We start from the raw sequence: 22,113 nt of genomic DNA on the forward strand, positions 1-22,113 counted from the left end.
CTGGGGACGAAATGGGGTATTATACTAATAACATGTAGGCCAATCATAATATTTATGCATATAATTAAGACCACCATGAAATTAGCAAAATCATTATAATCATCATCACCAATAACAACAAACAAAAAGAAAAACTACTTAATTGGTATTGTTTAGATTGAGAAAATAGTTTCTGTAAGAACCTGAAAAACTTTTTTTTTTTACTTGAAATCCTTTTATCATGAGTTTTTGAAGAAAGAATAATATCTCTTTGCTGGATTTGGAAACAAACAAAAAAACAAAAACCCCTTCTGCAATGAAGCTTTGTTCCTCTTTAATAAATAAAGAAGTCTTCCCCTCCGTAAAAAATTTTAAGGAAAAAAAAAAAACCAAAAACTTAGGCAACTAAATATTATAGTATATATACATATATATATATATACATATATATATATATAATATAATGTGAGTTTCATTTAACTTAACTGATAAAGTCTTTGATGGTTGAATAAAAGATTTGGAATTCAATCCCTACTTACACCAAAAACTGATTGGTGTCATAGTCTGATGATAAAGAGCTATCATCAGGAGTAGACGTCATAGGTTGAAACTCAAAAAGAAGAAGATGAACCATTGTGTTATGGATCCCATTTAATATATATATATATATATATATATATATATAAACACCCTTTTATTTCAAAAAATAAGGAAACCAAGAGTAGAAGAATCTAAGAAGTTTATTAATGGAAAAATGCATTTATTTTCATGAATTAATCATTTATAGGTGGTTTAAAAATTTAAATGTTTAATTAAAAGAAATTTATATAAGAAACTTTTGGTTTGGAAATGACATGAACCATTGTGTTATGGATCCCATTTAATAAAATTAAAAAAATAAATAAATAACCCTTTTATTTCAAAAAATAAGGAAATCAAGAGTAGAAGAATCTAAGAAGTTTATTAATGGAAAAATGCATTTATTTTCATGAATTAATCATTTATAGGTGGTTTAATAACTATATTTGTAAAAAATTATTTAATTAAACATTTAAACCACCTATAAATGTTTAATTTTTCTAAAATTTATATAAGAAACTTTTGGTTTGGAAATGACATTATTACTCAAGTTGAGTTGCTTTGGTAACCAAAAAAAAAAAAAATTTAATCACATGTAATAAAGAATACCAAAAAAAAAAATTATTATATGTTTAAATTAGTGGAATTGAAACATTTGTCAATTCACTCAAGCAATAAATTTATAATTAAATTAATTTTAAAATATTACATTTTCTCTTTTTACCATGGCATGTAAATTAACTGAAACTAATTTCCCAAATATTATTTCTATATATTAAGAAGATTCAGAAAGTTAGTTATTACTTTTTTTTATTTCAAAAATATCTTTAATTTAATTAACTTATCATTATTCCTAAAACATACAAAATGAGGTTAAAATTGTAAAATCAGCAAAAATTAAAAACTAAAATCCTACAAGGTAAAAACTCCCCACTAGATAGTAGATAGATACAGATTAAGTTCCTACCCAACGTTTATCACTCCAAAAAAAAAAAAAAAAGTGCCCACTACCCTAAGTACACAACCAAAACTACCCCACACTTCCTATATAAAAAAACTATTCCACGTAGAAACCAATTGCTACTTCTTGAAAAATTTCCACTTTCATTTGTTAATGTCTTCCCCTTCCCAACATTGTGGAATGCATAAGGAAAAATTCTAATAACATTAAATCCTAAAAGGCAAACCCACAATATTCCTTCAATTTATGCTTAATTTTTTCATCCTATTTCTAACCGATACTATCTTCTTTTGCACTCTCTGTTTTATTTATTGAATTCTTCTCAATGGCATGGGCATTTTCCTATCAAAATTGGTAAGCCTTTAAACAAAATTTATCTGCTAATTTTTCAATTGAATTATATTATGTATCATATTTTTTCAACTATTTATATTGTAAATAGGTAATTCATGACATTCAGTGATGCGTGAACCATATGAAAGGTGCAATAAAAAATTTGGTTATGAATGGAAAATTATGACACTAAACCTTTTAAAAAAAAAAAAAAAAAACTCTTATAAAATATATATATATATATATTTTGATAAGTAATAAAGATGTATATTCAAAAAAAACTACCTCATGTAGAAAAACATAAGGCAAAAGTAAAAGGTACAAAAAAAGATGATAAAAAACAGAAAGAAAGAAAAGATGCTAATTACAAATAAGGGAGCTAAGGAACATAAAGAGAGAATCACTAGAGGTGAGTCCCCAAGCCCTAGACCAATCAAAAAGAGAGCCACTAAAAGAAGTCAATAGCTGATCATCGGAACTATCCATGTCCTCAAACGTCCTCCAATTTCGCTCCCTCCACAAACACCACATCAAACATAGCGGAGCTAAATTCCAAATACTAGACAAATGCTTCCCAAATCAATCCCACCAACCAAAGAGACTATCCGCAACTGATCTTGGCAAGACTCAAGAAATCCCAAAAGATCTAAACACCAAACTCCACAACCGATAAGCCTTACCACAATCCAGTAGCAAATGATCCACCGTTCACCATTTAATGCATCAGCCAACAAAGACCAGCCCTCTACCTCTCAAATTGTCACATGTAAGGATTTTATCCCATATTTATACTATATCCGGATAACGCACAGAATATTGGCTAGTATTTATCAATAATGCATACATTTGTTCATTATCAGAGTCTTAAGAACATAACCACACCTTATTTTCTTAGCAAACACGAGACTCGACGAAGAACATAGTTGTAAGTAGTACGAACCCGAAGGCAACAATAGTAAATCCAATCCATCCAAGAATTTCTGCAACTCGTGGCTTCTTATAGGCTAACAAGATAGCAATCATGCAACAAAAGTAACCTACTAAATCATTGACCAAAATACAATCTAGGAAGATCCTAGAATGTTGGCCACAGGAACGGGAGCCAATGCTAGCAGCAATTGTTTGGATTGTGACCATGATGGACATCTTTATCAGTTTATTTGTGGTCGACCTGATCCAGTTCATATCTCCACCTCCACTTTCTATAATATCTTGACCTTCTCCTCCATCTCCCCCACCATCTCCACCTGTGTCTCCACCTCCATTGTCCCCTCCACCTCCACCCCCATCCTCGCCTCCACCTCCACCTCCACCTCTACCTCTGCCTTCTCCTCCACTTTCACCTTCTCCATAACCTTCGCCTACTCTTACCTGTACATCTCCGCCTCTACCTTCAACACTATTGCCAACTTCAACAACTCTTAAGTGCTGAACATCAGGGCTCACTTCAGGACACTGCAATTTGTCATTGTCATTGAAGCTCACTAGATATGAACTCAAGGATGACCATGGATCACGAATTGATACTAGCATTAGCAAAATCAGCACACTTAGCAGGCTCCATATGTAGTACAACAACACCCATGCATCACGTCCCTGTCATGGAATATTACTCAAAACTTGTTATTTTCCTATTGCTAAAAGAATTCTATCACCATGTTTTTAGGTTGCTTGGGTGCAGGAAAATGGAATACACACATGTGGGTTAAATCTTGTGTACAATTACTTTTTTTTTAGTAAATTGTGTACAATTACTTAGTTGTTATTCTTTAAGGTCTTTAATTAAATATAATCATTTGATTGTATTGACCAATAAATTAGAGTTGAATGTAATTAATTGTCCTTCAAAAATTAATATAGTTTTGTTGTATTGGTTAATGCATAGAACCATATTTTGAATTCAATTAGAGAACATAAGAAAAGATACATCAACTAAGAAAATGTACATTAGTTTGCCCATATATATGTGTATTTAGTAACAAAATAGCAATTCCTTCTATCCACATAAGAATCACTATTTCATAATTCAAATTAAATATTACTAATCTAAAATATGCAACCTCACTTTATTTAGAATATTCAAATTTAAAAATAAAGTTTCAGTTACTCTTAATTTTAAGTGAAATAGAAAAAATCATGTTCTGAGCTAAAATGGACACTCATGAATCCCAAAGTGCATCATAGTTTTTGCCTACTTCCAAAAGAGGTTATGAGTATGAAATTTTGAATTTATTAATCAATAATCCATGCAATACAAGAGAAATTTTAATATAATATAATTTTTTATTTTTTTAAAAAAATATGTTTTTGTCTAAATATAAAAATATAAAGTTATAGTTATTAATATGGATACTAGATAGGCTACAAAGTGCATCATAGTTTTTGCCTACTTTCAAAGGAGGTTATGAATATGACATCTTGAATTTATTAATCAATAATCCATGCAATACAAGAGAGTTTAATATGATATAATTTTTTTATTTTTAAAAAAATATGTTTTTGTCTAAATATAAAAATATAAAATTATAGTTATTAATATGGATTTATTATGATTGTGTTTTTATATGGAAATATATACCATTTAAAAAAAAAAATATATATATATATATATATATACCAAGATTCTAATAGTTTAAATTTAGAATATAGTTTAAATGCAATTAATATATATGTGTATGTATTGGAATAGTGATGTGTAAAAGTATGAAACCTAAATAGCTTATGTGGCATAATATTATAAGATCAATCAAAAGTCAAACGTATTTTATTTTATATATATTATTGATTGATTATAGATTATAGTTATACCTTTATTTTTATGGTTAGAAATTTCCTCCTCTCCATTCCTTCTTTTTTTCTTTCTTTTTTTTTTTCTTTTTTTATACAAAGAATGTATTATCTTAAAAAATTGGGAGAATAAAAAAATAAAAAAGTAAACTATTATACATTTTAGCCACTAGTAGGAGTGTTCAAACAATAGTTTTCAGTGTTTAAACACTAGAAATTGCTGACAAAAAATAAAAAATTGTGTTTGGTAGGAGAGTTTAGTTAAGAGTGTTTGAGTAACAGTTTTCAATTTATGGTGTTTAAATACTGTATTTGGAGAACACATCATACTAGTTTTCAGCTTTTGAGTAACAATGCTGAATGATATTATTGTAAATAATTAGAAAACCATGGGATCCACTGGAGTGACAAGCCACCATATTTTCTTTCTCTCTCCGGCATGACTTTTCTTTTTTCTTTCTCTCTCTTGCACTTTGTTATTCTTCTTTCTTCCTCTTCTTCTTTATTTCTTTCTTTTTTCCCCCTTTTTCTCTTGTGCCATCCTCAGATGCTCTCTACTTCTTCTCCTTTTTTTCTTTTTTTTTTGGTCCTCTTTCTCCCTTGTACGCTCTCTCAAGGTTTTAAAAACTGGACCAGACCAACAAGTCTGATCAGTTGAACCGAGAACAAGAGACCAATTTGGTCTGAAAAAAAGGCCTAAAACTGGGAAAATCCAATCAAAACAGGGAAAAATCGGTAAAAACCGGGAACCGGAAGCAAATTCGGTTTTGCCCTCGGTCCAATTTTTAAAACAATGCACTCTCTCTCTCTCTCTTCTTCTTCCTTTTTTTTTTTTTTTTTTGGCCTCATCCTCTCTTGCACACTATCTTCTTCTTTAGTTTTCAAATTTGGTGTGTTGGGTTGTTTTATGGGTTTTGCAAATTGGCATTTTGCGATTTTTTTGAATTTTTTTTGCAAAAATTGTTGGGTCCTGTAACACAGAGAGGGAGAGAGGTAGAGGTTATGGCTAACTGAAATACATGGGAGTTTCTCTCTCCTCAAATTAAAAAAAAAAATGTTTTTGTTAGAAAAGTTACCAATTTTTTTTTAAAAAAAACACACAATTATGTTTTTTCACATTTTAAAATATGTTATTTGAAACATGATACCAAACACATATTTTGCATCATGAACACTTTAAATATGCGTTTTCACAACACTTTTTAAATCACAGTTTTCACATTATTGTGAACAACAATACTTAAAAACTGCTACCAAATAGGCCCTAAACAAGATCAATGACCAGAAAGATGCAGTTTTACTTTTACCTACAAAATCCCCATACAAATTAATCCCAAATTTATGCATCTATCCTAGCAAAAATTACAAAACTTACCCAAAAAAATAAAAAATAAATAAAAAGAATTTTCAAATGACAAAACTTAGGTACAGTACCTTAGGTGCTATTTCTTAGATTCCCTTCTTAAGATTCAGCTATAGGGTTATTTAACTTAAAAATACACTTCCATCCCATAAGAAAAAATTCACATGACATAATCTTAAGAACGAAACTTAAAGAACATCATCTAAGTATTGTACCTAAGTCTTATTCATTTTCAAATTACACTACACTAAGGGTATGTTTGGTTGGGATGAAATGGAGGAATAGAAAATGAGAGAGAGAAAAAAGAGAAAAAATAGAGAAGATGTGTGTGTGTGTGTGTGTGTTTTGGAGAAACAAACTAATTGCTAAACACACATTTTTTAATTACACTCTCTCACCAAATGAGGAAAGAAAAGGGTGTGGTTTATCAGTATTCTCTCTGGGCCTACTAAAACCCTATCTCTCCCCAGATTGATGAGAAAACAAGAGAGAAAATAGAGGGATGGGTTTTGGACAAAATTGGCCCTGCGGCTAGCCACGTTTTCTTGTCCTTTTTTTTTTTTTGTACTTCATAAAAAGAATTTTCTAAAATAGAGCATTTACTCATAAACAATTTTTTAATAAAAATATAATGTGTTATTTTTTGTTTTGTCTAATAAGAATATGATAGTAAATTTATTTAAACTTTATTTTTCATCCACTTATTTTCCTTCTTAATCAATTAGCCACTTTGACAGTTATGAAATATTTTGTAAACTTTTTGTAATTCTAGAGTTATATATACAAGACATTAGAATTTTTAGGAAATAGTTAAATCATGCACTCTTCACATGCATATGCAGTTTGGGACAATTAGTCATTTAACAACTGTGAAATATTTTGTAATACTTTCTATAATTCTAGAGTTATATATATATAAGACATTAGAGTTTTTAGAAAGAGTGGTGGTTATTACACACCACCAAAGGCAACTAAAATCGTGACTTCAATTTCTTTTGTGGAGTGCGTATAAAATAATTTGTGTGCAACAAATTTAACTCTTTTAGGAAATAGTCAAGTCATGCACTCTTCACATACGTATGCACTTGTTTGGGAGTTCTTCCCCCTTTTGGGTAAGTTTCACATGCACCAATGAGAATTGAACCCACAACCTCAAACAAATGGTGGAGATACCATTTGATTTGAGCTAGAGCACACTAACACTATTTAGATCATACTAGGGGTGTACCCTATCTATATAGAGTAATGCTAAAAACACTTTTTATAATATTTTTACAAACTTTTGATGTGACAAATTATTACTAGTTCTCTTCTAGACCCACTACCTGTCCTTTTTTTATTTATCAATAACTACTTACCAAATAAAGTTTATAGCTCTAACATTTATTATTGCTACGCTTCTGTTGAACAATATTAGTGTAAAATTTCAGTCCACTTTAGTCTATTTCGGTCAACTTCAATCCATTTCTCCCCCCCCCCCCCCCCCCTCCTGTTTAGAATAAAAGAGAGTGCCTCTATAAATTATGAAGTCCTAGCTGTAAGATCAAATTTGTAAAAACTAAAATTTCCTAAACAAAAGGATGCTATAAATTAATTTGCATATACTTTTCCTTTTATTTCGTATTTCATTTTTCACCAGAAGTTGAAGACTTCACTTTTGTGAATTCCATTTGCAATAGAAAGTATAATATATAAAATTGATTTTTGGCATATGTTAAGGTAACATATTTTTTGTATGGGAGTGGGATTATTGTGTTTTTCGTATAAAATAGAATCACTTATGGGCCTCTTACATAGTAGTGGCTTTGTGGCAATATGATTTCTTGAAATGAAATTTTCATACTAAGCAAGAACTAAAGTCAATAATCATAGACTTTCACACTCATTCATTATGTAGGCTCATATCATGAATTTCATCAAAAAGAATATCCATGGAGTCAAAGCCAGCATCAACAGAGCAGCTATTTCCCGCATTATGTACGCTGATAATATCATCTTGTTCTCTAAAGCCACTAGAAAAGATGCATCGTCTCTATTGGAATGTTTGGAAAAATACTGCCACTGGTCTGGGGAGAAGCTAAACAACAGTAAATCCGGAATCTTCTTCTCCAAATATACTCAAAAGCAAACAGTAAGAGCCATAAAACACATTTTCTAAATGATGAGTATCTATCAAGAAAGATGCAGTTTATCTAGGGGCACCCATGTTTCTATCTAAGTCCCCTTCCAAGGACCTTAGTTTTCACTAACCAAGCTTGAAAAAAGACTATCAGGATGGAGAAGTAAAACTTTGTCTTGGGCGAGAGATGCACTCTCATCAACTCTGTTGCTCATACCATTCCTAAATATACCATCTCCTCATTCAAAGTCCCTATCTCTGTCTGTGACAAGCTTGATGCGCTCACAAGAAAATTCTGGTGGAAGCGATGGAAAGTTTTTAGCTTGGAGAGCTTGGGATAAGCTCTGTGCTTCAAAAGCTACAGGAGGCCTAGGCTTTAAAAGGGCCAAGTATAACAATAATGCTCTACTTTCAAAATTAGCCTGGATGGTCACCTCCAAGCAGGACAACCACTCGTGGGTACCATGGCTGCCAACATTCAAACCCAAGCCCAAAAACGAGGCATCAGCTTCCTCCCATCTTATGGTTTATCAGCTCATTGTCCATGCTCAACATGCTTGGAGACCCAATATGGTTCTTGAGCTTTTCGATCATGAATCAGCTAAGGCTATCCTATCCATCCCTATTCCTATTAGGTCCAAGCCAGACAAGTTTTGATTTGGACACCAAACTCCAAAGGTGTTTTCACTATCAAGTCTGCCTACCGAGTTGAGAGTGAGATTACTTCCATAACCCCTCCCACAGGCAATCCCTTGGAAAAAAAAAATTGGAAGGCTAGAGCACCAGAAAGATTGAAGATGTTCTTATGGAGATTGGGTAACAACGTTCTCCCCACCAAAGAAAATCTCATGCAAAGAATGCCGATCTAAGATTCTTGTTGTGAACTTTGCAAACAAGAAGTTGAATCCTTTGTTCATCTCTTCGTAACTTGTCCTATCGCCAGAGCCCTCCGGTACACCTGTTGTTGGGGCTTCAATCCTGAAGAACACCAACTAGCTACCCCTGAAAGTATCATCAAGCTAGTTTTTGAGCCTCCCAAAGCCTCTACTGCCCCGATGAAGATGTATGGCTCATATCCCTCCAAATGGCTTTTATTCTTGATGAAATACGGTGTGTTAGAAACCAATCTTTTCACCAGGGGATCCATACTGAAATCCAGGAAGCTATCAAACAGATCCATCGGAAGTTTGCTGAATTTAGAAATCTAACGAGCTCAGAACATCCGCAGACAATACTGACGCTGCTATAGTATGGGCAAAGCTGATCCCAGCCCGCTCCCCTATCATCGCAGAAGCAAGCGCTATCCTATGGGCTGTGCAGTTGGCTAATTATGAAAATTGAAGCCATATTATCTTCAAGTGTGACGCTAAAGCCTGCTTTGACCCCCTCTTCTCACCTAAATTTACTCCTGAATGGTCTATAGTAATGTGATTTGTATTATTTTTAGTTTGAAAGAGTCTTTTGTTTCTTGTTCCTTTCGCTGGACTAGTAGGCTTTGTAACCTTGCTGCTCATAAAGTAGCTAGGATTTGTCTTTCGTCTACATCTTTTTGCTTTTTCGTCTGCGTCTTTTTGCTTTCATTACCACAGCCTGCCTGAAACTCTCTTGGAGGTTTGTATGGCAGATGTCAGTCTTTGTTAGTCTTTTCCTCTTTCAATAAAGATTGAAGTTCATCTATATATATATATATATATATATATCATTTTGCCTTCTCTTTATCTCCTTATGGCCCTTGTCTGGTTTGCTACTACTAATATTTGTATATCTCTGTTGATCGATCAATGATATCAAATAATGCTTCAAATATATACTACTACTACTACTACTACTACTTGTTTCAGATCAGCATTCTATAATTTTATTTGTTCAATAAGACCGATTCCATGCTTTTGAGAAGGCGCATAACATGGATCCAAATAAATTAACTGCTCATACTGACATTCCGTCAAAATTTCCAAAACATTTGGATTTTTAAGTTCCAAAATTAAATGAGAATCACAAGTCTGTAACTGAGCATCACATCACAGCTTCGGCTATCTCTTGACAAAGGTCTCTCATACTAAATGTTAATTTTATAAAAATAAAAATAAAAAGAACGCTTCAACGGATCATCAAGCCTTGCATTGCCTGTGACCCATCTTCAGTGATCCTGTTGGCTTGAATGGTGCTGATGACGCTTGCAATATTACCCTAAAAACATAATTGTCATGAAATTAGAAGCTTGATGAATAGAATATAGTGGTGTTATATCTAATCATTATCTGATAAACAATTTACGTCAATAATCAGAAAAGAATGTCCAATTAGTGAACATAAAATCCAGAGAGAATCAGATCAGCAGAGAAAACCCAACAACTTCACAAATCTCTCATTTTATTGACAGACTAAACTTTCTCCAAGACCAACATTAATTTTCTTTACTAGCCAGAAGCCAAATTTACTATATATTGATATAATACTCTTTCTGGAAAGTAAATAACAAAGGGTGCATATTTATTTCAAAGAAAATGGGGGAAGTTCTTTACCCTCCATGTTGAAAGCTTTGATTTAAGTGTTTGCCACTGATTCTGCCCAAAAACACGCTCAGTACAACGGCTGCACATCAACCACGAATCAGTAAAAGAACAAGAAATTGACATCGGTTATAAGCTATGTACCATACATAAACACCTAAGAACTGAAATCAGATCTTGCTATAATCAAAGCTACACCACAAAGAGATATGGACTCACCTCACAATAACAACTTGATTCATCTGGTCCATTTTACAGTCAATTAACTTGGCACTTATTGCCTTAACCACCCATAATTCCACCTCATCATCATTGATCTGCAACTTAAATCAATTAAAATAAATGCAACAGGACAATAACAAAACCAACAAATGCAGAACAGTAAAGTAAATTTACCCTCAGTGTATCTCTAATGAGAACATATGGAATCTGGCCAGATTCATCTGAAGCAAGATCCACCAATGACATTAATCGCATCTTCGTGATACAGTCTTCATGGACAAGACCTAGACCATTGCAAGGCGCATAAGTTATTAAAGGTGAAGAAGGCTTGGCTCATTTGAAATCACATAATACAGAAAATTTACCACAGCTTTTAAGTGAAGTAGAATTTGCAGCCTGAAACTCCAAATAGGCATCAAGTCTCTGAGTCAGAAAGATCTTCAGAAGCTGATACACCGATGCATATTTAGCATCCTTCTCCAACTGCCCCACAGCAGGCATATCTAGCAAATCACACTGCAACATAGATAAAAATTCATTTCCACATTTCTAAAATCTGGAGCAAAATCTAGGCGAAAGAAATAAAAAATACTGAAGACATGCATATATTGATGCACTTAGACAAAGGCAAAAGTGAACTTCAGTGTGGCCAAAAAGCATACAAACTGCATTAAAGTTAACTCCAAAATATGGTCACGTTCTTCCAAAAGTAAGACATCACACAACCCAAGTTTCTCCATCTAAGAACAAGAAAAGGATGGAAAAACAATAAGTGATTCAGCATTGCATTTTCTCAAGTTAACCTTGAGAACAATTACTAGTTAAATAGATTCATTAGATTGCTGCTATGGCTATTTTGTTAAGATGTGCTCAGTTATTCACAGTTCACCTCACACCATTACATTATAAGACCATAAAACATTCTACAGTCTCCCCCTCCCCTCAATTATACAATAAATAAGGTTCTTTTGGGTTCACTTAATACACAAAAAGATACAAAATTTTCATTTCTCTGAAAGCTCAAAGAAAAAGAGAGTCGGGCACCATTATATCATTTAAAACAATCTTACATAAACTATTGAGACCAAAAAGGAAGATATTTTAGCATAATTATAAAGGAACTTATATAGTATACAATACTTTTTTTTTTTTTTGATAGGTTATAGTATACAATACTATTACAATGTTAGTAGAACAAAATAGTATTAATACAGAGAAGCCCAGAAATGTTAAGCAGCATACTTAGTCATAGTAGCCAATAAAGTCATTTAGTTCCATAAGATGATACCTGAAACATGTCAGGTGCCTTCACAAATTCCACAATTGTGCGCACAGCTTCCTCCTTGGCTTCACTCATTATATGTGCATCTTCACCAGAAAAAGTTGCTAAGTATTTGGTCAGGAATTTGAAGGACTCCTTTCCAGAGCTGAAATTATTTAACAAAAAAAAAAAGTTAATAATGACATGCATAGACAATAAGAATCCTTTTTATTAGGTCGGTACTTAGTGATAACTTGAAACCACAAGAACATTTCCCATCCAAGGAAGACACAGATAAATAATTTCAGTTTTGGGTAAGAGAAACCCTTCCCATCATACCTTTTATTTTCTTTCAAAACATTAGATATGGTCAGAAAAAGGTCCCGCTGATCCGAGATCCCAATACCCCACTCTTTGAGGAAGCTATCAATCTTTCTGAATGAAGGTACGATATGTTCAGTGGCTTTCCCATTGAGTGCCAAATTTAGGGCATTCATGTAAACATGGAACCGGCTGTATGGATTCCCCAGTAGATTGTACAGGTTGAACACACTATAGTGAAAACATATATATTAATTAGACAGTGTCATCGAAACCTTAAAATTAAAACTACAATAATCATGTGACTTTACATCTTTAAGCGCAATGCAGGTTTATCATTTGGTTGATGAGTAATTTTTGCTGATATAAGCTTTGCCATCTCAAGCTCTTCATCTGGACTTTCAGACTTCGTAACAAGATTGCAGATAACAGTAAAGATGCACTCAAGATCTGTGGTAGAAAACAAAACACAGTAATTCTTGTTCATATTGAATGATGACATTGATGAGTATCCATAAAAATAAACATATGCATTGTTAGTAAATTAATCACCAAATATCGGATTACATGATTGACAAAGTCTACAATGGCCACCATATAATTTGAAACATATTATAGTAAAAGATTAGGCAAAAATAATATTTAATTTTAGTACATAAATTGACTAAAGAAATGGATGCAGCACTTGAAAAGCTTCTAGCTTCCAATTCTTACATAAGTTCTTTTTTTAAATTTTATTCTAAACAGTCCTGGATTCGTATCATAAATAAGCTCCTCCATAGACCAACAACTTAACAACAAGCACATCTGAAATCAATCACCCAAACTAGCCATGACTTAAACAAATTGGTGGGTACTCAAGCTACTTGCTTCCTGATAATGTGCTAAATTTAAAAATCCTTCCTCATATCCATATATTTGAATTCATGTCAAACTTCTGCAGCCTGTCCAATACCGACAACCGGGTACTATCTACCACCAAAAAGACCAATCCTAACCCTTATCCCCATGCAAATTACAAACCATCAAATTGTTCAAACAACCATGAGTGAAGCAGTTAACATAACACAAATTCATTACCACATATCATTCACTAAAGTGTTGCAGTGCTTTACACTATTTTCAATCAAAACAAAACTTCTCTACAAAAATTTAAAAAAAAAAAAAAAAAAAATGAAGCAAAAACGAGCATTTGCACCTTTGTCGGAAACCTTTGAGAATATCAAGTCAGCAGACGTGAGCATAAGTGACGCCAACTCAAGCCACTTGTTCATTACGATGCATTCTTGAGCTTCCATACACAGCGTGGAAACTTGCCGCTCGGCAACCTGACCAATGACCCAGATAAACAATTTCATACACCAAATCTCTAAAACATACACATAAACATTAAAAAAAATTTCCTTAGACAAATCACAGAAAGAAAAAACTTGACATCCCATGTTACAATTCCCTTTATTTCCCACATTTTCTAAGTACCCAAACAGAGAATTTACAGAACTAGACAACAAATCAAAATCTAATGACTACTTCATAAATTTCTACGATCGAATTGAGTACAAATTATAGAAATCGCGAATTATGCAAAATCTTTAGGATATATATACACGCATAGATTCCTATATATATGGGCGTGATTGAGAGAGATGGGTGTGGGGTGTAGGTACCTCAGGACCGGCGTCGGCCCAGGCGAGCTCGGAAGTGAATCGGACGACGGCGAGGGCGGGATCTTCTTCGGAGGTGGGGACCACAGTCGTCATTGTTGAAGCTCTCTGCAACAGTAATGGATTTCCAAACCCTAGCTTTTTGCAGCAGAGCAGAGAGAGAGAGAGAGAGAGAGAGAAACCCTAGGTGTATGGTAATGGGTTTGGGATATGAGTTGCTTTGGGAGTGTTTGGAAACTGAGGTTTTCCGTCTATAACTTTGTCTATCTTTTATATTAGAATATATTTTTAAACGTTTGGCTCTAATGGGAAAAAATTTTAATTTTAAAATTCTATTTTTATATTAAAATAAAAAAATGTTCGTGAACACAAATTTTATCATACCAATAGTAAAATCTCACAAAATCTAATATCGTAAACATAAATACATAGTGCCATCAAATTTACATTACCAAAATCCACTATAATTTAAACTCCTAAAACTTGTTTTATACTTGTAGAATTTAAATTGCTTTCAATTTGACCAACATTTTTAGTTGGGCCAAACATCCAAAAATGTGGAAAACCTTTTACTTTGAAATTTTATCAACATTGACATGTAAATTTAACAATTTACCTTCACGTGGTTTGGCCTCTTTCATAATTTACTAGGTAAAATTTTGATTACTTATCACCCAAAAAAAATAATATAATATATATATATATATATATCGATTACTACATTATTATATCGTTGTAGAAGAAATTATTCAATACACCATAAGGATCATGTCACAATTCTCCGACTCAATAATATAAACATCAGGTGTTTAAATTTATTGAATCAATTGGAAATTATGGTTGTCACAAAATAAGTATATTGAGTGGCAACTTGAGAGGATTAACTTAAAGAATGTTAAACTAGTTATTATATTTCTTGGTGGTCACTTCAAACAAGTGCAAGCATATTGTAGCTTTGAAAGTTACTAAACATGAAGGGTGGCACTTGTGTCTAGTGGCCAGTTCCACTGGACACGTGTCCATATCCCAACGTGTCTAGTGGAACTGGCCACTGGACACAAGCCGTTCCCAAACATGAATTATATATAGTTAAAAAGTCAAATAAGTTTTTGTAAGACATTTGTCTAAAGGTGGTAAAATTTGTAGATTCGGAATCATAATGGGGACATGATTAGAGGCTACTACGTTAGATCCCTTGGCATCACCAATAGCTTCATTACAAAGCTATGGGCTTTCGGGATGGACTAATTCTTGCTAAGGAGCTTAAGCAGTTAAATAATTGAATTAGATGCTTTGAGTGTTGTCTAATTGATGAACAATAATAGTGTAAATTTGTTAATGGAACATTTATTATCTGACTACAAAAACCTATTGAAAGTTATCCCCAACAAACGAATAGAGCACATATATCGTGAAGCTAACCAATGTGCTAATGCATTGACTAAAATGGGATCGGGTGCTAGTACTCCTTTTGTTGTTTTTATGGAACCACCGCCTATAGTGGAAAGTTTATTGGCTTTTGACAAGTCTGATATGTTTTGTAACAGACTTATTAATTCCTAATCTATACTTATTCCCAGTTTTAACAAAAAAAGGGAAAAAATTTAATTACAAAATTAGTTGTAGCCTTAAGCTATACAATATAGCGAGTGACCTTCATGGATGAACACTTAGTTTTGGATTTTCTTTTTTTTTTTTTAAAGAGTTTCAACTTATAACATCCGCTCCTGATTATCATCAGACCAAAACACCAAACGATTTTTATTGTAAACAGGGATTGAATCTCAGATTTCTTATTCAACCATTAGAAACTTTACTAATTCAACTAACTGAAACCCACTTTTAGTTTTGAATTCTTGTTTACTTTCGTAGAGGGAGTAGTATTCTAATTGTCCAAACTAAAAAGTGCCTTATCTTATCTACAATACAACTAAAGATGAGTATACTATTGTCACAACAAAAATTAGGAAAGAGATGATTTGGAAACGGTTTCTCCAAGATTTTTTTTTTTTTAACGGGAGTTTCTTCAAGACTTTTGAAACAAGACGAGAGCATGTAGTTTATTGTGACAATAAAGAGTGCATCAAGCTTGAGTAAAAGAATGCTATGTATTATTCAAGCACAAAACACATCGATGTGAGATATTTTTGGCCACAACTAGTTGTTGAACAACGTTTATAAATTATTGAAAAAATATTCACATTAATACGAATCCAACTAAAAGCTTGACTAAGGTTATGCCTAAGAGAAGTTTGAGCTTTGTGCAAGGTTGACTGGCATAAATTATAACTAAAGAATTGGATTAGAGAGGGAGATTGCTGAAGTGTACAGACACCCATTTAGATCAGTCCACAACTAGCTAAAGCTATTTAATGAGCTCGTATTGCAGGTGGCCAATAGGTCTCTCTTCATGTTTAATTATTTACTCGTGGATTTTAGTTAGTTCAACCAGTAAAATCTCTAATTGTTATATAACAGATTTAGAGTTCCATCTCCGCCTATACCAAAAACTAATTGGTGTCTTGACTTGATAATAAAGAGCTATCATCATGAACAAATGTCATAGGTTAAAACTCTCTAAAAAAATAATTATTTACTTCCCTAATTTTATTTTTACTATTACTCAGGTTTATTTAATTTGATTCACACATACACAGTAACACACTCCATTCATATTCTCTAGGAAAACTTATAAAATAGGTTTGATCAAGCTGTGTATACCACCATAAACACAACTCTAGCTCATGTGGTTATCATAAGTTCATGTTAGTTTGCTGCATTAGCACAACTCTAGCTGACTCGTTTATAGTCACATGAAGCTTAAGTGCTTAATTTGTGCAATTGCTCAAAATGGCCACGGTGATGAGTGGGAAGATTTAATGTCTCTTTTGCATGATGGCCAATTGTCATTGGGAAAAAAATGACTGAACGTAGAAAAATATTTTAGTTAACATATATGATAAACAGACCAAATACTGAACAAGGGCGAGGTTTTGATAACGAAATCCAAGACTACATATGTCCGGCCACATGAATTACATCAAGGCAACACATTACACTGCACAAGGACAAAGCAAACTTTTTTCTGGATAGAGACACTAATTTTCATAATAGCGAATGGCATCTGCTAAACTGTGCACGGTTTATGCATCCTTGAAGATCAAAGAATTCAGTCCCCAACACCACCAAAGAGGTAACCCAGTGAAGATGCACCACCAGGAGCAGATTGAACTTTGGTAGATGGTCGATTCTGCACCCAGATTAGCAAGCCATTTAGAAAACATAATCAAAATATTATGATTGTAGAAGAGATCCTTGAAAATCAAATTGCATAATCAAGGACAAATCACTTAGGGCATAGAACTATCAGTATTCTTCAGGGAAAAGGAACAAAATCAAAAATCAAAACTAAATTACAAGCTCCCTCCAAACTGCAATGAATAGGATATCCTCCACTGAAAAGGAATTAATGAAAAGAGACAAAATGCTATAGGTAGAAGAACTAAGATATGGTTTAAGTGCATTTCTCCAATTTTAAACCAGAGTGCACATTCATATCATAATGTGCTGCAATATCAGTTATAGTTTGGAGAAGTTTGGAAATCATATCTGAACAAAAAAGCAGGCTATTATTTTACAGTGGAACATACCATGCTTGTCAAAAGGACACAATGCTATTGTATTGAACACATGAACAAAATGGAATTCTTTTGGTTCCCAGCGCATCCTTGTCATATTAGCTTATAAGCTCCCTATTGTATTTCTATGCATATTAGAAATTACTCAATCACTCGATAGTTCCAGATAAAAGGGGGAAACCAAATCAAGCTTAATGATGACTTGCAGTAATGATGCGGTAATTAGCACCAGCCCCCCACCCTGTGCCATACTAACAGATGGGGGAGTCTTATGTAATTCTAATAATAATGTATCAGGCTTATGAAAGTTATTCCATCCATAATGTATTGAAAGTTATGAATTTGCAACTACAATGCAGCCAAACCAATTTCTGACCTTGTTATCCATTCTTTAAAAAGAACTAAATAAGAACACACTCAATGCAGACACTACCAACTCATTTGACAAGCACATATGATCCCAAGGAAAATTCTCAGTTTGAAACTAGTGATAAGCAAGCAGTCTCTTAAGTGAATGTCACAAATTACAATTACAAATGACCAATTGACCAGGAAACTTATAAAGATAAGAGACGTTGAAACTCATGGAAGTTTCTACATAAGAGCAGGCATGATCCTCATAGAAACCATCACGTAGAAAAATACATGCTACATCTAAGTTGAGTAATATACAGAAGTAGAGGTATACGCATTCTCTCAGTAAGAACCCACCTAAACTATCAAGCCCCACAAGGCAATTAGAGTAAGCAGGTAGAACAAAGAAGATCTCTATACCTTCGTCTATGCAGTTGCTTCAAAATCACTTCTCAATTATAATTTACAATTGGACGAACCTTCTAGGAGTTCCTTTTTTCTTTTTCTTTCTTTCTTTCTTCTTCTTCTTCTTTTTTTTTTTTTTTTTTTGGTAATTTTTGTCAGATATGAGTTTAGGCTAACCTTGGTTGTTCTCTTTTTGAATTGTTTTTCTACTCCAACATACTTCAATCACCCCCGCTTTGATACCTTTTAGATTTTGTGGATTTACTTTATCTTGGATAACAAATGCAAATAGAAGGATTTTTATTTCTAATCTTTTTCTTTCTCTAAATATATCCGTCCCAAGACTTGAGTACCCAAAAGAATTCAAAGGGCCTATAGATTTAGGAAAAACAATAAGACAAAATCAAAATCTAGGAAAAATGACTATTGGATATAATCTAAATCATCTCTACATGCTTCACTAGGATCATACCGTGATAAAGTTGCCACAATTCTGCCCATCTGCCCGGAAGTAATTGTTTGTAAGATACGCTGGAACAACTGCTCGAATATGCTTTTCAATTGGTTGTGAAGCAGCAGCAGTAGTCTTCTGAGAAGGTCCAATGTTTGCTTCTGGCCCTTGGTTCTGAGCAGGTTGGGCATTGCTAGTGGTCTCTCCACTTCCAAATAGGTAACCCAAAGAACTCTGTCCACCAACAGCGTTAACACCACGTCCACGTCCCATTTTGTTTCCTTAACTCAGTAGAATTTCCTAAATTTACATAATGACCCATTATGAGAACTTCCAAACCTCAAAATTCACTTTGCTTTGGCAAATACAGGAAGAAGGTACAAGAAAACATCACCAATACAGAAAGAATCATAAATTATTCTCCCATGAACTATGTCAATCACAGATTGTGCCTTTGTACACATATGCATATGCACATGTATGGACACACACAAAGACGCACATGTATGGACACCTAAAAGAGCTATATTCGTCTAGTCATTTGATAATACTTTTTATGTCAAACAGATACATCAATGGGTCCATCCTGGACAAAAGCCAGACTTGGTAGCCTAGCATGTAGTGTCTAAGTCTCTGCATGGCCCAGACAAGTGCAAGGCATGCCATTTCAAGCAAAGAGTTTTTGATAAGTGGGAGTTGGGGGGCAACAATGAGTGACACGCAGGTAGATATGCTCTTGGCCGAATGGCTTCAGGCGCAATTTTAGTTCAAAAACTTGATGATGCATTTTCTATAAACCTTGTGAGTGTGGTTCAGCATCAAAATTTTGAATAATATCAAGCTATATTGGTAACTGAGCACCTTACTTGATGAGATATCTAAATTGCAGATGTAGTTGCTAGTTGCTACGCTAGACCCATATGGTCTGTAGACTCTAAACCTCCATATGCACTTTTCCACTTTACCTTGCCTTCTCACTATGTGAATATTTCAACCCTACAACCAGATGATTTGTGTTGCACATACAAATGCTAGGCTTTTCTAAATTAATATTCTTACCTCTCTGATGCACATATTGATAAAAAAAAAAAAAATCACATGTAACTAAGAAAATATTTCAATAATATAATTGAATTTGAACAATTAAATAGATAGTATAAATAAAAGAACAGAAATTATTTCAAGTTACATGGTTAAAGCACATCATGTAAGACCAACTTTATTGTTAAAAAAAAATATTATAATAGATGAGTGTGCATTTGGATTAGCTTTTTTCCATTAGCTTATTTGTTTATGCACAGCTTTTTAGAGCATTATTTTGTACTTCGGTCAACTTTCAACAAATAAGATCTTCCACAAAACCTAATCCAAAAGGACACTAAAATAATTTAAACTAAGTAATAAAATATTCCTAAATTTTTGTAGATTTTGGTTAATCATGTATAACACTTGTGTTAGCCACGAGAAGAAATTATAGAGCGCAACTTTTATTATCTAGTATATGATTTGACAGATGGAATTATAAAACATCAACAACATACAAATTTCCTATCTCTCTAAATCTTAGGATAATAATGGTTTGTTCTTCCATATGAATCTTTTCCACATGGACCTTTGCACTCTATCTTAAGTTCTTAACTAATTCAAATCTCAATACCCAACTTAGGAAGCTTCCTTTTGCTATATTCTAAACACATGGATCTTAAATCTTAATACCCAGTTTGTGAATTCTCCTCAAAAACAAAAACAACAAAAGAAGAAAGACTCCCAAATAATTTAAGCAAAGGTTCTAAAATCTCCTATCAAGTTCATCAACGGAGCAAAATAGTGCACATTCAAACCCACATTTTTATGTCATTCCATTACAAGCTACAAAAAAATAATGCATAAATCAATAAGCATTTCACAAAATCCGAATTGTACTAGAAAATGAAATCACAGTGGTAATTTAGAAGAAAGGCATGGATGATATCAAAATGTGGAAGAAAGAAAACAAGCAGATGAGATGAGATGAGTGAGACAGAGAGAGTTATGGAAAATGCGATCTGAGATGAGAAGGTGAGTGGTGGAAGAGATTTGGGTTTGGGTTTGGGTTCCGTACCTCTCTTTTGAGGACCCAAATTTGAAGCAAAGCAGAGTGACAGAGAGAGAGAGAGAGAGAGAGAACCAAATGCAAAGTAAAGTTATTGTGTATATTTATTTTATAGGGAGTTTTTAACTTTCAAATTTTGAAAAAAAAAATAATAATAATAATAAAAACTTTTCAAATTTTTAAAAGAAAAAGAAAGAAACTAGTGGGAGAGCTGGTCCACCTGGAGATTGATTGATTGATTGAGCTCTAATATAAATTTTGTTTTTACTTTTCTCTGTTTGGCCGCATAAAAAAAAAAAAAAGTTGAATTTGAAGAGGGATCACTTTTCTACTGTGGCGAGTTAAATCCCTTTGCCAGATAGTTCCGCCAACCCTGATATTAATAATGCGTCGCACCCAACTCGACCCCAAGCACTAATGACTAATGAGAGATGAACAAAGTACCGGAATCAATTTTGTTTACACTATTGTACTTAAAAATTGGGCTTTCATTTTTAGTCTCAAGACTTTCGTCTAGTCATTCTTTTTGGATTCCATTTTTATAATTGTCCTATAAAATAATGGTGGTCTCTTACTCTTCCCTCCGTTTCTATTAGTATTGTGGCAGTTAAGTACTTAATTAGTACATCCATTAAGATACGTCGCTCATATAATACTCAATATCATCTTACTCTTATTTCAATTTATATTAGTAACTAATCGCAAAGTTGCGCAATTGCGCATGAAAATTTGACATCATTTTTTTTTGTTAAGCGAATAATAGTCTCAAACTCATCTCAAAATAAGGTGATTATATTGTGATATATAATATATATTCTGTAAGTAAAAAAGTCTATATATTGATTTTTTTTTTTTTTTTGGCAAGGAAACATGTTGCATTTTACTTTCAATTAGTATATATGGAAAGATATTTTTAATATGTAATAATATAGTGAGATATGCATCAAAACAAAACATAGTAAAAAAATTGGTGAATGTATAATGTTGAGTAGAACATGAAAATGAATCTTAATTTTCATATGAAAGTTAACATTATTTTGCATTTTTAGAGAAGTTCATGAGCAATTTATA

At 33.0% G+C, this 22,113-nt stretch overlaps 2 protein-coding genes across 3 annotated transcripts; both read right to left on the bottom strand.

The window, feature by feature from the left end:
* Positions 1–10,028: 10,028 nt before the first annotated feature.
* On the bottom strand, positions 10,029–14,356 carry LOC115976274 (eukaryotic translation initiation factor 3 subunit M-like). Its single transcript, XM_031097451.1, has 10 exons — positions 14,106–14,356; positions 13,637–13,766; positions 12,750–12,888; positions 12,457–12,669; positions 12,145–12,283; positions 11,222–11,372; positions 11,031–11,140; positions 10,854–10,951; positions 10,647–10,716; positions 10,029–10,311 (listed from the first exon to the last, which is right to left on the bottom strand). Exons 1-10 carry the CDS (start codon positions 14,196–14,198, stop codon positions 10,222–10,224), a joined length of 1,233 nt encoding a protein of 410 aa, XP_030953311.1. The 5' UTR covers positions 14,199–14,356; the 3' UTR covers positions 10,029–10,221.
* Positions 14,357–17,011: 2,655 nt separating this feature from the next.
* On the bottom strand, positions 17,012–21,133 carry LOC115976275 (protein SPIRAL1-like 2). Of its 2 annotated transcripts, none has more exons than XM_031097453.1 (3): positions 21,052–21,133; positions 18,972–19,250; positions 17,012–17,352 (listed from the first exon to the last, which is right to left on the bottom strand). In XM_031097453.1, the coding sequence occupies exons 2-3, from the start codon at positions 19,221–19,223 to the stop codon at positions 17,272–17,274; spliced, it is 333 nt and encodes a 110-aa protein (XP_030953313.1). In that variant the 5' UTR covers positions 19,224–19,250; positions 21,052–21,133; the 3' UTR covers positions 17,012–17,271. The 2 variants fall into 2 exon arrangements, with proteins under 2 accessions (XP_030953313.1, XP_030953314.1); XM_031097454.1 differs by lacking the exon at positions 21,052–21,133 and adding an exon at positions 19,817–20,018 and having other exon boundaries at positions 17,028–17,352.
* Between the last annotated feature and the right edge of the window lie 980 nt (positions 21,134–22,113).

Source organism: Quercus lobata, chromosome 2, assembly GCF_001633185.2.
Source record: "Quercus lobata isolate SW786 chromosome 2, ValleyOak3.0 Primary Assembly, whole genome shotgun sequence".
NCBI lineage: Eukaryota > Viridiplantae > Streptophyta > Magnoliopsida > Fagales > Fagaceae > Quercus > Quercus lobata.